At 39.1% G+C, this 16,373-nt stretch overlaps 1 protein-coding gene and 1 long non-coding RNA gene across 7 annotated transcripts in view; one reads left to right on the forward strand and one right to left on the reverse strand.

Moving 5' to 3' along the window:
• The window catches only part of ANO10 (anoctamin 10), a 237,145-nt gene that overhangs the window by 158,846 nt on the left and 61,926 nt on the right, over positions 1 to 16,373 (reverse strand). For all 6 annotated transcript variants that reach the window (XR_004277434.1, XM_032307783.1, XM_032307868.1 and 3 more), the window contains one exon: positions 14,689 to 14,817. Coding sequence is in view for 5 of the 6 variants with exons in the window: in XM_032307783.1 (XP_032163674.1) it covers positions 14,689 to 14,817 (129 nt within the window). In the remaining variant the exon portion in view is untranslated. The remainder of the gene's footprint in view (positions 1 to 14,688; positions 14,818 to 16,373) is intronic.
• LOC116570651 overlaps positions 1 to 16,373 on the forward strand; it is a 52,329-nt gene that overhangs the window by 31,662 nt on the left and 4,294 nt on the right. The window lies entirely within an intron of this gene.

Here is a 16,373-nt window from a genome sequence, read left to right on the forward strand (position 1 = left end):
TTAGCATGTTCCCTTTACCAGAATCTATGAAAATTCTATTCTAAAATCTTATTCAGAGCTTGAAAAAAGCCACTTGTTATACAAAATCAAGTTTTAGATTAATGGCATTAAGTAATTTCATTCTCAGTTAGTTTGGGGGAAAAAGTCACTAGGGCACTAGACTGAGCTGGGTAGCTCAGTCTGCCTCTGGCTCAGGTCATGATCCCAGGACCCTGGAATCAGGCTTTCTGCTCAGTGGGGAGTCTGCTTCTCCCCCTCCCCCTCCCTCCTGCTTGTGCACTCTCTCTGTCTCATTTGCTCTGTCTCTCTCTCTCTCTCTGTCAAATAAATGAATAAAATCTTAAAAAAAAAAAAAATCATTTCTTTCACCTTGCAAACATACCCTGAGCCACAGGCAAAAGATTTTCCAAAGCATGTTTTTCAATAAAGTTTTATACATTTTAAAATGCATTTTTAGGGGTGCCTGGGTGGCTCAGTCATTAAGCAATCTGCCTTCAGCTCAGGTCATGATCCCAGGGTCCTGGGATCAAGCCCCACTTCAGGCTCTCTCCTCGCTAGGAAGCCTGCTTTTCCCTCTCTCTTTGCTTGTGTTCCCTCCCTCACTGTGTCTCTCTCTGTCAAATAAATAAATAAAATCTTTTAAAAAAATAGAATAAAATAAAATAAAATTCATTTTAAAATTTACACAAAGTAAAAATCACTCATAAAGCTCTTTGAATTTTTACAAATGCAGTGAGGTGTGAAACTATCATCGTAATCAAGATACAGAAGAAGTCCATCATTCCAAAAACCGTCCTTGTGCTGTACCTTTGTAATCAAACACACACCTTATTCCCAATCCGTGGCAATTACCCTGCAGTAAATTTAAATGTCCAAAATTTAGAATGGATGCATAGGACAAATCTCACAGCAGAGAGAAGACAACACAACGAGCCCTCCCCATAGCTTTGCTTATATGTCCTTCCTAAACCCTCATTGGAAGGATGCTGTTGACCTACCACAGCGCTGCTCCTTCCCCTCGGAGTTGCGCTTCTACAACTGATGACTATAAAAGAGTATCAACCAGTGGTATTCTTTCTGCTCCAATCCCACTACCTTTTTGCTGTGAAATACTCCCTTAGCCTGAGTTCTTTGTGTGCCAGTGACCACATTACAGACTTAGTCGTTCACACAGATGGTGCCAATTAGTTTCCCCGTGAGGTGCTACAATGAACCTGAAATGGAAGCACTATAACCTTGCTTGCATTTGTAGAAATGGTTACAGCTGGGGCCCACTGACAGCAGCACTGGGATAATCACATCCCTACACTTTGCAGCTCATCTTCCTCCTATTCCCCGGTTGTCAGAGGAGAACTGTGGTCTACAGGTTCTGATTAGGCATATCGTATCTCTCACACACAGACACACACTCACACACACATATATACACACGTGTGTGTGAAACATGGCATGTCTATTCCTTCAGCTGGAACATAAGAGCTTTTAACTAAAGTATGTAGGAAGTTTTCCCTTTCATAGTTTTTAACCTCTTTGGAAATAGTTGATTTTTAGTAATATATAACATAACATAATGGGACTGGGAACATGTTTTATAAATTAGGAAGAAATGACAGCAGTAATATTAACATCTTACATTTATAAGCACCTCAGAATCTATAAAACACTCTCACATGGCTTCTAATTTAATCCAGTGTTTGCAACACAGCACCTTGGGGGACTATAAAAGAAACTAAAGCCTTCTGAAACTTTTAAGCTAGAGAGTAAAGGTGAGGCAGAAGGAAAACAGAAGTGACAACAAAACAAAAAAAACCAATTATAATATAACAAATATAACAGAAAATTATACGCTGGTCAAACTGATACCATTTCATCCAATCCAATTAATATATCAATGTCTATGATGCTAAGAAAGTGATAATTCAAGCCTGACCCAATTTTTGAAACAAAATTCCAAAGCAAAAGCAGCTAAATATTTCCTAAAGTGGGATCTGACCTTGAATACTAACACAACATTTTGAGATTGGGATATTGTTAATGGGGGAGGTTTCCTAAAGGAAATGGGTTAATAAACTGGGTTCTTCAACAAAACAAGTATTTCCCACCAACTGACAAATTTATAAGCCAGACCCCTAATTCCGCAAGATGCCATACCTGAGACCAGTTATTCAATAAAGTAGCTGAAATGAGGAATCATAAAAATGCCTATCTTTTATGTTTTATTTCAGCAAACATTTAAATATACATTTATTTGCAAAGATTTTAACGTAGGGCCAAGACCTTTTCTTTGGATAGGACCCAGGGATAGAGTTCCACAGTCTTCCATACACAAATAACATCCATGAGACAATGTTGAAGATATTAGGATTGTTTTCTTTAAAGAAGAATGAAAACTTAAAGACACATGTGGACCAAAGTGAAAACAGAACCTGGAAGCTGTCCATGTTTTTATGATTTGTTCCTAATCTTTTATAAATGCCTCATCTTTATCCAATCTGATAATAATTTGTCTTTATGGAGTCTTTCCAAAGGTTTTCATAGAAATGATGGCTCTCTCTTTTTTAGCACACACATTTCATCAGTTTTCATTCCACTTAATGAAATTATGCCAATTATAGTGCAAGAATGCCATACATAGATTGGGAAACAAAATGCCTCTTGATGAGCACTTACTTCAGTGAGCAGACATCTTCACTGGCTCCAACCCAGCGGTTGGGAGCACCTACGCCAGTCCAGGCACTGCTGGGAGGGTAAGGGAGGGGGTCACCTGGGGAGGCCGGAAAGCAGGCCTTCTATCACTGATCCATCTCCTGGAGGGTTCTGTCTGTAAACAATGCTAAAGCCAGGGCTGTACCTTGGTAATACCTGGCATAGTTTAAGCACCCTATACCTACATTTTCAGTGAAAGAATTTGCCTTGACTATCTTTAATTATTCCAACACCTTTAAAAGAACATAAAGCAATGTTTCATTTGGATGAAAAAAGAAGAGGGTGCCAGCGTACAGAAAGACCAGGAAATGCCCATGACTATCACAGAAATAAAGGAAACAAAAGGAGGAAGGTTAAAACCCAGTTCAACAATTCCATTCAAAAGTACCCTAATCCAAAGGTCAAAAACCTTCTTAGGAGCCCAATACATGCTGATGCTGCATGTGGTACCAGAAGAATAGTGGTTGTGGTTTTCTTCCCAATCAAGCCTTTTAGTTAAATTCTCAGAGTTTAATCAGACCTTTCAGTTAGGTAAAGAGACTTCTATGAGAAGAGACTGTCTTCCTAAAACATAAAACAAACAACTGACAAATACGGAATACTTAATCTTGCCAGGCCCTGTAGTAAGCATGCCATGTGTATTTATACATTTAATCCTCATAATAATTGTAGGTACTAAACTCTTTCAAAGACAGATAGCTTATCAATGGTGGAGCCAGGATTTGACCCCAGGGGCCATGTTCTAAACCACAGTGTCATACTGCCTAGGTTAAGCTCACCTTTTCTTATAAACCATTTTAATGTTCTACCTAAGGGTTTTGTTGATATGCCTCCCCAAAATACATCCAAGTCTTTAATTATAAAGTTAAAATTAATTCTTGAATAATTCCCACTAACTGTATATTCACTGGGAAAACAACCACCATACATGACTACACTTACTCATTAAAAAATATTTCACAGGGGCACGTGGGTGGCTCAGTGGGTTGAACCTCTGCCTTTGGCTCAGGTCATGATCTCAGGATCCTGGGATCGAGCCCTGCATCGGGCTGTCTGCTCGGCAGGGAGCCTGCTTTCCCCTCTCTCTCTTCCTGCCTCTCTGCCTACTTGTGATGTCTCTCTGTCTGTCAAATAAATAAATAAAATCTTTAAAAAAAAAAAACATTTCACAAGCAATTGCTTAATCACTTAAAAACACAGTAAAAGCAATTCAGTGGACACTGAATTGAGTATTTACTGCATGCCTGTCCTTGCCAATGCCTTCAGGAGGCTCCTTCTGATAGAAGAAAGGCATCGCTGTCCTACAGTAACTTGCTAACAGCTAACAGTAACTTGCAGGAAGGGCTGTGGGTGTCCAAATATAAAAAGGGACAGCAGGGGAAGGGACATTGTAAAGACTCTGATATTCAACCCAGGCATTTCTTCTGTAAGCTGCAGAGATTTGTGTTAAGGACCACCGCAGAGGAGAAATATGATCAGAATTTTGTTTTGGAATAACCAGGCCAGAAGTAGAAAGCATGGAGCAGATGAGAGAAAGCATAAAGCCAGAAGGCTAGTAAGGACCTAGTCACACTGGTGGCTTTGAAAGTCTAAGTGAGAGCTGGGGAAGGTACACTTTAAATAAGGGAACTGTATGATATATAAATTATATCTATAAAGTTGTTTTTTAAAAAGTCTAGATGGGGGGGGGGGGGCACCTGGTGGCTCAATCGGTTAAGCATCAGCCTTCGGCTCATGTTGGAGATCCTGAGACGGAGCCCGGCATCAGGCTCCTTGCTCAGCGGCGGAGCCTGCTTCTCCCTCTCCCTCTGCCACTTCCCCTGCTTGTGCTCTCTCTCTCTCTCTCTTTGGATCAAACAAATAAAAATTTTAAAAATTTACAAAAAAGTCTAAATGGGAAATGGTAAAAGCCTGAACTCAAACCACACCAATGGTCAAAGGGAAGAACGACACAACAGATATTCAAAGTCAGAATTAGCAAGACTTGGTGAGATGATGGGCAGGAAGGAGGGCTGGACTGAGATGTGGGAGCAGGAAGACTGGGAAGAGGAGAAAAATGGGAGTCCTGTCACAGGATGGAAACATGAGATAGAGACTAACATATAATCGAAAAACTGCAGCACAAACAAAACCAATTCACTGTTGCATGCGGGGAGCAAAGCCAGGGAGAGGCATCTGTGAGATGAGGGACACATACAAGCTAGCTGCTAAAATACGAACCCATTAATAGCAGTGTCACTGTTCACCACTTTCTCAAGTCCTCCTCCGCATCAGACCTGGCGTCTGCCGCTTCCGCTATACTTTACCAACGCCCTCATTCTACATCTGAGCCACCGTGGCACAAAGAGACAAAGAGGAAGGGCGGAGGTGCTAATTCAGCTACCTCTGGCCTCTGACACCCCAAGCTACTTCCATGTTGCTATGCTGCTTAACAAATAATGATGACAGTGACAATCAAGACAACGACAGCTTCACTCTGCCACTGCCAAGCCAGCTGGAACTGCAGCTCTCAGCTCTGGGCCTCCGCCAAATGCCCAGCTCTGTGTGTGGAATTTCACATGCACAATCGTGTCTGTATCTTGTCTTGTAAGAGTGGTAACACAACCTGCATTTACCAAGAATCTGCACAAGGCCAGACCCTTGTGATTAGGGTCACACATGTGTCATTTCTACTCCTCAGTATATCCCTGAAGAGAAGCTGCCCTGGTCTCAATCTGTAGTCAAGGAAACAGGCATATCAGCAATTGCACTGCTGGGTATTTACCCCAAAGATACAGGTATAGTGAAAAGAAGGCCCACATGCACCCCATGTTAATAGCAGCAATGTCCACAACAACCAAACTATGGAAGGAGCTGAGATGCCCTTCAACAGATGAATGGATAGAGAAGAGGTGGTCCATATACATAATGGAATATTACTCAGCCATCAGAAAGGATGAATACCCAATATTTGTGTCAACATGCATGGAACTGGAGATTTATGCTGAGTGAAGTAAGTCAGAGAAAAAGAATTATCGTATGGTTTCACTTAACTGTGGAACATAAGGAATAGCATGGAAGACATTAGAAGAAGAAAGGGAAAAATGAAGAGGGGAAATCAGAGTGGGAGATGAACCATGAGAGACTATGGCCTCTGGGAAACAAACTGAGGGTTTTGGGCCGGGGGATGGGTGAGCCCAGTGATGGGTACTAAAGAGGGCACAGATTGCATGGAGCACTGGGTGTTATGCACAAACAATGAATCAGGGAACACTACATCAAAAACCAATGAGGATGGGCGCCTGGGTGGCTCAGTGGGTTAAGCCGCTGCCTTCGGCTCAGGTCATGATCTCAGAGTCCTGGGATCGAGTCCCGCATCGGGCTCTCTGCTCAGCGGAGAGCCTGCTTCCCTCTCTCTCTCTCTGCCTGCCTCTCCATCTACTTGTGATTTCTCTCTGTCAAAAAAAAAAAAAAAAAAAAAAAACCAATGAGGTACTGCATAATAATTAACAACATAATAAGAAAATTATAAAAGAAGAAAATGGTAACAGGTCTAGAAGATGAGGTGACTGGCCCAGGGCCATGGTGCACTAAGGAGCAGGAGAGGGACAGAATCTCCACACTCTGAAGTACCCATATGTATTCATACACACAGATGTAAATAGGAATTAACAGAGAGAGGGAGTAAGAGAGCATTCATGCGGCAAAAGGTTCAAAATGAGTGAATCCTAATAAATATAGGAATTACCTGTATTATGAGTTTCAGCTTTTCTGAAACCATTTTTAAAGTCTGAAACCATTTTTAAAGAATAGAAAAATAGGGACACCTGGGTGGATCAGTCAGTTAAGTGCCCAACTCTTGATTTCGGCTCATGTCATGATCTCAGGGTCCTGAGATCAAGCCTCTCGTTGGGCTCCCCATCCCCACTCAGGGTGGAGCCTGCTTCAGATTTTCTCTCTCTCCCTCTGCCCCCCACCAACTCATGCTCTACCTCTCTCTCTAAATAAATAGTTAAGATCATAAGTAAGTTAAGTAAGTAAGTAAATAAATAAATAATAGAAAAATAAACCCTGTGAGTCAGGGCATAAAAGAACTCAAAGGGCTCTGTCCATTCTCAAAAGACACCTTGGTCATTACAAGCAGGTAAGCATCAATTCTGTTTCTAGGAAGCTCTTGGCGGGGGTGGAAATCACATAACATCTCCCCCTTTTTTCTTAAGAAACTGCAATTAAGCGATATGTTTAAAACTACCAATTAAACATGGCTGGTGCAAATTAGCTTGCTAGGCACCAGGACCTGAGCATTAGAAATGCAGTGTAACTTCTGGGGTGAATAGTTAATTCACCTTCACCTGAGGAAAAAAGTAGTGTTTAGTAGGTGAATGGTCCACATTCAGAATGTATGACTGCTTCATCTTGCCAAGTTTAGAATTAAAAAAGAACTGTGAATGTATTTAATACTAAAATAGCGGATTACCAACATATGATATTTAGAAAATTTAGGTCATTTCTATTTTTTAGGAACTGGGAGTTCTTGTGCGATTCCTCATTTCCTCATTTAAAGAAGTGATCCTTTGCAAAACAAACAGACAAAAACAAAAACAAACCAGTAGGGATCCTTTGTTTGATCCAAGAAGTAAATGAAATTTGCCTCAAAAGTGAGGATAATGATTATTATTTAAAAGGAATTATTTGGATGATGACTATCTTGTGGGCTGAACTTGTGGGCATAAGACTGCCATTATTTGGCTATTTTTAATCTAGAAATGGAATTTTCACATATTTTCATACATTGGTCGGCTATTCTTTTGATCAGCCCATAATTTTGTAACATTTTACCAATAAAAGTAGCGTTCAAGTGTCCTTAGTTTTTAAAGTAAACACTAGATGGCAGTAATTACACAAAAGTTGTGACATATGACCTGGTGCTTACCAGCAAACATTACTGACCATTTTTGCCTTTTACTGAATTTTACACTGCACTATGTCAAGCTTTAAAACAAAACAAAACTAAACTAACCTGAAGAATCAAAAATTAAATAAAAGCTAAAGTTTCCTGACTTTAAAAGTCTGAACAAGAAAAACATCCACAATTAAAATTGTTGAGAATACTCTCAACACCAGCTTTATAAAATTGTTACATGTTCTAAGTTTCTTTTGTCTTGTTAACAAATTCTAATCACATAAACATGTTTTAGATGTTACTTCATTTGGAGAAAATAACTAAAATAAGATCTCTTAAACTGCTGTTTCCATCAAGATGCTAAAAATTTACATAAGAACTTTATTTATGGCTTATTTTTTGGGGTTTGAATTAGTGAAATTTCTATTCTTTTAGAGATTATGAATGAATATACATAAGTATAGCATGCTATTAATTTAATGTCCTACAGACAAAACGTTTTTTAAAACTTAATAATTAAGGATGAGGGGACAGAAGGCAAGATGAGGACAAAGCACAAGCTGATACCCCACAACCCCCTTCCCCCCAACATGGGATTTACATGATATCCCTCGGGCACTCCTGGCTGCCCTAAAGCTAAGGAAAGGAAAAAGAAATAGTTAACTTACAGAGATCACAATCCTGCAAGACAGGAGTCTCCCTCAGCTTACAAATATTTTAGAGATCTACAAGAACAAAGCATTTCTATAAATAACCTAGCTTCCAGAAGAAACTGTAGTAAATGTCCTTAAAACCTGCAGCCCATTGCCAGATACCTGAAGCAGGCAGAGTGTGATGTTCCTCCAGGAATCTCCCAACTGTCTTCATGTTAATGCCTTGTCAGCAGGAAAAACAACCTTAACTTGACAATGGCATAACCACCGGTATCCTGGGAGTCTATTTTAACATGTAAAAATCCTTTGAGACCTCCCTTTTCCTTACCTCCCCCAATATAATGTAATCAATACAATCAGCCACCCCTCACATTCCTGGGGCAGCAGCTCTTTCTGCCTACAGGTCCTGTCCCTGTGCTTTAATAAACCACCATTTTGCACTAAAGATGTCTCAAGAATTCTTTCTTGGTCATAGGCTCCAGAATGCACCCCACAGAACCTCATCTATATTCCAAAACCTTATCCATTAATACTGATACTTTACCTTGAGTCTGGGGGGAAAAAAAACCCATGTAATTAAATATAATTTTAACATTTTACTTCCTTATTTGAAAATACTTCTACAGATCAAAAGGAAAAATCTTATACACAGAAACATGTTAACTTGACCCATGGATGGTTTTAGGGAATCTTCTATAACATTCTGAATTAGAATTTCAGTATGATTTTACAAACTTGCATGGTAAGAAACCAAAAAAGTATGCTTTCTAATTTATATTAAACTTTCTACTTTTTGGATTCATTACAAGACCAGATGGCATTCAGCTCAGGTCTTAGCAACACTAAAATAAAACTAGCTAACTTACTAATTTCTTGGTTACTTCTAACAGTTTCTCTGAGCTAGATTTTGTTCTAACACAAAAAATTTTCAATTTAGAAAACAAAGCTGGGGTCCTCGCAATAGGAAGAATGTCAATAAAATAAAAACAAATAAATCTTCAAAGATACCACTGTGGTAGAAAGGGAAGACATTTTAATATGAATCTGTTCCAGCTTTTAATCAATAGTTTTTAAAAAATCAGTAAGTAGCTTCAGTTACTACAAGCACATTAAAACAAACACATACCCGACAACCGAAACAATCTTTTACAGCCTCGAAAAAGAACAAATTAGTAAGTCTCACACTTCCTGATATGAAAACTTACTACAAAGCTACAGTAAGAAAAGCAGTATGGTAACTGACATAAAGATAGATATATACTCATCACCAAATTCATCAAGTTGTATACATTAAATATGTACAGATTTTCGTATGTCAATCACACATCAATAAAGTCGTTAAAAAAAAGACAGACATATATATATAGATAGACCAATGAAACAAGAAATAAACTACCTAACATATATGGTCAAATGATTTTCAACAAGGGTGCTAATACCAGTTACTGGGGAATGGAGAGTCTTTTCTACATGATGCTAGAAGCACTGAATATCCACATGCAAAAGAATGAATTTGGACACTTACAGCATATACAAAAATTAACCTAAAATGGATCAAGCACCTAAACTTAAGGCCTAAAACTATAAAACTCCTGGAAAAAAACATAGGGCAAAAGCTTCATGACATTAGATCTGGCAATGATTTCTTGGATATGATACTAAAGCACAGGCAAAAAAAGGAAAAGGTAGAAAAATTAGACTTCTGTACAACAAGATATCTAATAAGGGATTAATACCCAGAATAAAGAACCAAAAAACAAACAGCACAAAAAATAAAATAAATAAATAATACAAAATTTAACAAACAAACAGCACAATTTAAAAATAGGCAAAGAACTTGAACAGATACCTAAAAAAGATATACATATGGCCAAAACCAACATGAAAAGATGTTTAATTTCACTGATTATCAGGGAAATCAAAACTATAATGAGATACTACATTATACACACTAGGGTAACTATTAACTTAAAAAAAAAAAAAAAGAAGCAGCATAAAATCACAAGTGTTGACAAGGATGTAGAGAAATAGGAATGCAATTCCCACATTGTTGATGGGAATGCAAAATGGTGTAGCTGCTATGGAAAATGGCACAGTTAATTTCCTCAAAAAATTCCACATAGAATTACCATATATCCAGAAATTCTGTTTCTGGCTATATACTCAAAAGAAGTAAAGCAGAGACTCAAACAGATTATTTGTATACCCATGTTCACAGTGGCATTATTCACGATAGCTAAAATGTAGAAGCAATATGAATGCCCATCAATTGCTGCCTGGATAAATAAAATGTGGTATATACATAATTGGAATATCATTCATTCTTAAAAAGGAAGGAAATTCTGACATATGCTACAATATGAATGAACCTTAGAGACCTTATGCCAAGGGAAATAACCCAGACACAAAAGGACAAATATGGGGTGAATCCATTACAGGAGATTCCTGGTGTAATCAAATTCATAGAAACAAAAGTAGAATGGGGGTGGGGAGGGGAGTTAGTGTTTAAGAGATACAGAATTTCAGTCAATGCCTTTAACTGTACACTTATAAGTGGTTAAGAGGGTAAATTTCATATTATGTGTTTTTTATCACAGTTAAAAAATTTTAGAGAGGTTACAGTGCTAAATTTATGTTATGTTTACTTTATCACAATAAAAAAATGAAAAGAGTAGTATACATTTAGTTACCACCTCTTCATCCCCCCTTACCTTTACTCTGGGTGATCTCAATATTAGTAATGATCTCTATATTAATAATTGTTGATAACATTCTAATGAGTTACCTTATTTAAAAAAAAACCCAATACATACCAAAATGATCGCTTTTACCTTATAAGGATTCAATCTTGGTAACCCAGGGAAATACTTCTTGTCTAGAGGTCTAAGTCTAGCTGGTAATGAAATGGCCTAAAACATTGCTGGCATTCTGGCCTCTGTGGATTAATTTTAAGCTGAAAACTATCTTTCTTCTAAGTCATGACTGACTCTAACTCAGCCTGGGCTGTGCTTTTATTCTCCCACCCTCTGGATGCCGGGTATCCTTAACTTAGGAGTAGGTTACAGAATTCAGAGTGAGAAGTCTCTACTAGCATGGAAGAAACTGCCTTTTAAACTGCTCTGGGAAATCAGGATTCACTCACACCCAAGCCTTCCCAAAATATGTGACAGGAGGCCCCAGACCTCACCGAAGGGAGAAGATAAAGCCAGCAAAGGGTCTCCTGTCTTCTCTTGCTCTCCATGATTATCCTCTTCCATGTTGCCACTGACCATTCACTTGGCACATCATTCATACTTCCTAGCTGCATCTCTAGTAGATGAATGTAACCAGTCTGTACGTGAGGATATGCACACATGTGTGTGTCTGTGTGTCATACTTCCTAGCTGCATCTCTAGTAAATGAATTTAACCAGTTTGCACGCAGAGATATGCACACGTGTGTGTGTCTGTGTGGTCAAAAAGTGCACATCTTCTCAGCTACATTAAGAAGCAGAGTTCTTGAGGACAGACACAGAAAGACAGCTTTGTCTTTCCTTAGCACCAGATTCAGTGTCATATACATGTAAGTTTTATATACTGAGTATAATTTAATTAAGGAATAAAAAAATGAGCACTTGCCACCTTGTGTTCTCTAAATAGAACTTAGAAGAAAATGTTATACACAAATACAGTCATAAATTCTGAATATAAATTAATCAAAAGAATAATATCCATTTTTTCCTTTTTAAATAAAAAAAGAAGTGCCCATTTCCCTTTCTAAAAGCTTAATTTATTAATTCCACATTCATGTCAACACAGAAATGCCTACCTACCATGTTTTAGTTACTATTCTAGCTAGTAGTCTGATTTAGTCGATAGAAAAGTAGACACTGCCCCTGCTCTTCTGAGGCCGACAGTGCACAGGGAGAAACAGACATTATATAAACACGCCTACCAGGAAATGCCAGGCATATAAGTGGAATAATCACCATGAGGGAAGACAATTAAGGTTTCATGAGAGACTAACAGAAGAGATCCAGAAGAGATGGAGAGATCAGAAAATGCTGGGAGCCCAGTGACATCTGAGCTGAGACCTAAGGAATAAAAGTATGCTAGCTAGGCCCAAAGAAAGTACTTGGTAAGGGCAAAGGTCCTAAGCCAAAGAGGGGAAAAAAAAGGAATAAAAAAGTGAGGACTTCTACTTCTGGGCAGATAGAATAGAAGTATTCTTCACTACTCCTCCTGCTAAGTACAACTAAAAGCCACTGACAGTATACATAAAACAAACATAAGAAAACTCTGAAGGGTAGAAAGAAGAAAACAGACTCACCAGGGACCCCAGGACCCTAAGGAGCAACACGGTGGTGAGTTCCCAGGGATCCCTCTTTACCTCGTATGTGTCAGACTAAGGGCTGAGGAAGCAGAACCAGAAATGCCAATGGGCACAAACAAAAATCAACCAGAAAAGCCTGCTCTCCAGCCAAAGGCCAGCACAGGGGAGGCCTAGCAAGACCAAACTTTTGGACACTCTAGACTAATGCAGCAGAAATCCCAGGGCCCCATCCCCTGCACACCAGCAAATCCCTCGGGGAGCGCCGGCTGCAAGAACAGCCCCAGAGGCCAGGGAGTCTCCCAAATTAAGTGAGAGGAGCCAGGCCCTGGCTAGCCAATGCTAAGACATCACCAAACACAAAAGAAAGCAGTGGCAATGGCAATATACACAACACTGGACTGGCCAGAAATCTAGAGAAAGTGAAGGCAAAATCAAGAGGTAGGCAGTGAACACATCCAGCATTGCTCAGAAGCTGGCAATGCAACACCCAGATCTGGCTTGAGGCAGAGGTCTGCTCAAGTTTGGGGAAGAGATGGTTTTCAGGGTTTCCATTTCCTTGTCTTTCAAGACATATACTGCTCTTGCTCTGGTTCCCACTTTACCAAGAAATCTAATAAACCAATTTCACTTTAATACCAACTGTTACAGTCATTGGGAAAGATGGTAAATTATTGGGAAAGATGGTAAATTTACCTTATGGTAAATTAACTGCCTGGCATTCTGGTCAGTTCTTTGTGAGACTCATTAGTTTGAAATGTAAGTCATCTCCAAAAGCCTAATTAACTCTGGATGTACTGGCAAAGTTAAGGGCCATATCAAGAAGGTATGCTATGAGCCTGGGCAGCTGGCCATCCCCTAAGATACCTGTTTTGATCTCTCACACAGGTGAGAAATCAGCCTTACAAATAGCTCTCCAAAATCCTATTCAACTCTCAAAATTCAAAACATACTACTTTTATCTGCTAGAGCCATTCCCTTTCCAAACTCCTACTCACTGCTCTCTAAAATCATTTTCCAAATGCACTCCGCATATAGCATCTACCATGAACACAGATTCCTATTAAATACACAGAAAGAGCAAATACAGCAAAGCACAATCTAGTTCTTCAGCCACTAATGGAAATGTACAAGTTCATAGTTTCATTTCTAGTCAGCCTTCAGGCCTAAGGCCTTAGGCCACTCTATAATCCTGCTAAATTCTGTTTTAATAAATTTCCACAACTGTTCTATTTTTTAAATATCTAAAAATGAAAGGTCACAATATTCCAGACAATAATAATCACTAGCAATAAAAAAATTCCTGCAAATTCTTCCCTTTGCAATTGGTCAGGGCTGAATTTTCAAAATGTTACAGTAAAGCCATATTGAGAAACATGATAAAATGAAAACCTAAAAAGTATACAGACAGGGGCACCTGGGTGGCTCAGTGGGTTAAGCCACTTGCCTTCAGCTAGGGTCACAGTCTCAGGATCCTGGGATAGAGCTGCACTGGGCTCTCGGCTCAGCAGGGAGCCTGCTTCCCCCAACCGCGCACCCACCCACCCTGCCCTGCCGCCTGCCTCTCTGCCTACTTGTGACCTCTCTGTCAAATAAATAAATAAAATCATAATAAAAAAAAAAAAAGTACCCAGACAGACCACTTGTACTTTGTATGTGAAATTATGAGTCTTCTTACTATATGTTACATTTTGGTGTTTTAGAGTTTCACAATGAATTTCACACCTATTGCTAATGAGATTTAAATTGTTAATCAAAAAGCATTTCTTACAATTTCCAATTTCTTAAATTTCCAATTTAAGAAAGTGGAAATGACAGATTCCCTAGAAGAAACTTAAAAAATATTAAATTTACAGAATTCTTTTTCAAATAGGATTTATCTACTCAGCACTGGACAGGTCAGTACAATGGCTAGAAAGGTCACTTCCCCATCTGCACCATGGGGACTTTCTCATACCTGGGAAACAACCAGAAACGCACAGCCTCAAACCTCATGGCTTTCCATTACCTGACGCAGGAAATGGATGTCACTAAATTGCTAGTCATTGACAGTTGGGGACATCACTGCTTTAGGTTATCTCTGTTTTAACTGAGGCATCTGATGTGGAGACTATTTAAAACATTTAAATTTTCACTTACCTCCACTGCTACTACAATCAAAATGAGGTCCAATTTTGACTCCGGGAAGAGGGCGTTCACTTGTGGTGACATTCCAATTAGAGCACAGTTGGTCACCACAGATATAACACTCATTGTTTCAAAAGCCAACTGAAAGAAAAAAAAAAATGTGAAATTAAAAACCACAATGACCTCTTCCATATTTCCTCATCCTTTTTTTGTATTATCTAAAATCAAAGGAAAAGCCTTTCCCTTATTCTAAATATTCCAAGTACATTTTAAGCTTTTTCTCTATAATGCTGTGATTTTCTTTAAAATCAGCTTTAAAAAGCCACCCTGTTACAAGGTATTTTAGATACTTATGGCTTGAATATCCAAAGTAGTATGTTCTACCTTCCCAACTGGAGGTGGCCAGGGACCTGAAAATTTGGGATACATACTAGAGGAGTACGCTGTTAAAGTGACTCTACTCATATCTACAGGGAACCTAAAGTGGGGCCACCAGAAAAAATGTTTCACTTTCAAAAACAGTCAGGTATTATTTCAAATAGAATTTATTTTGTGACTGCCCTACTTTGACACATCACACACATCTGGTTCAACTATACCTGAGGCACCATAACAGTGATCCTTTTCTAGTGGCATTTACTTGTGGGACTTCAAGGAAAATACAGATGCCCCCACTCAGCTACTTAACAGAGTGATCCAAGGTCCCATGAGGAATCTCATGGAGCACACTACAAGTACTGACTGTGGAAATGTTGTGACCACTGCTTGGTCACTCTTTCTTTCCTTTAACGTGTAACACGTTACCGCTACTTAATTACTTAACCACCAGGAATGGGAGATAGGCCTGTAGTTACAGAATGAAGAAGTCATTGGGGGGGGGGGGGGCGCCTGGGTGGCTCAGTAGGTTAAGCAACTGCCTTGGGCTCAAGTCATGATCCTGGAGTCCCAGGATCAAGTCCCAAGTTGGGCTCCCTGATAGGCAGCAAGTCTGCTTCTCCTGCTGACCTCTCTCCTCTCATACTCTCTTTTTCTCTCTCTCTCAAATAAATGAATAAAATCTTAAAAAAAAAAATCATGGGGATGAAAGGCACAGCATAGGGAATACAGTCGATGGTATTATAGTAGCAATGTATGGTGACAGATGGGCGCTAACTTGCAGTGAGCACAGCATAACATATAGCCTTATCTAATCACTACATTGCACACCTGAACACTATGTGTCAACTGCGTGTTACTTAAAAAAAAATCAGAAAAAAAGTCCCACTAATTCTAAGAAATGCAATTACTTTTAGAAACTAAAACTTTTTTTTTTAATTTAAGATTTTATTCATTTGTCAGAGAGCGAGAGGGCACAAGCAGTGGGAGCAGCAGGCAGAAGGAGGAGCAAGCTCCCCACTGAGCAAGAAGCCCGGGATCAAGACCTGAACTGAAGGCAAACGTTTAACCAAATGAGCCACCAAGGTGTCCCAGAAATTAAAATTTTAAAAGAAGCAAAATGAAACATGATTGGATCCAAACTTAATATTGTTTCATGGAGAATTTCTGCCATCTTTTATTTTAGGAATCCTTGTGTAATCTATTTTTCCATAGTTTTCTTTACAACAAACCTACTCTGGACTTTGTTTACTTTCTCTTTAAATAAAGCAAAAAGTGAAGAGTCTCCTTGCCCTTGTGTATCCCTTCCCTCCCTCACCAGC

Source organism: Mustela erminea, chromosome 1, assembly GCF_009829155.1.
Source record: "Mustela erminea isolate mMusErm1 chromosome 1, mMusErm1.Pri, whole genome shotgun sequence".
Classification (NCBI taxonomy): Eukaryota; Metazoa; Chordata; class Mammalia; order Carnivora; family Mustelidae; genus Mustela; species Mustela erminea.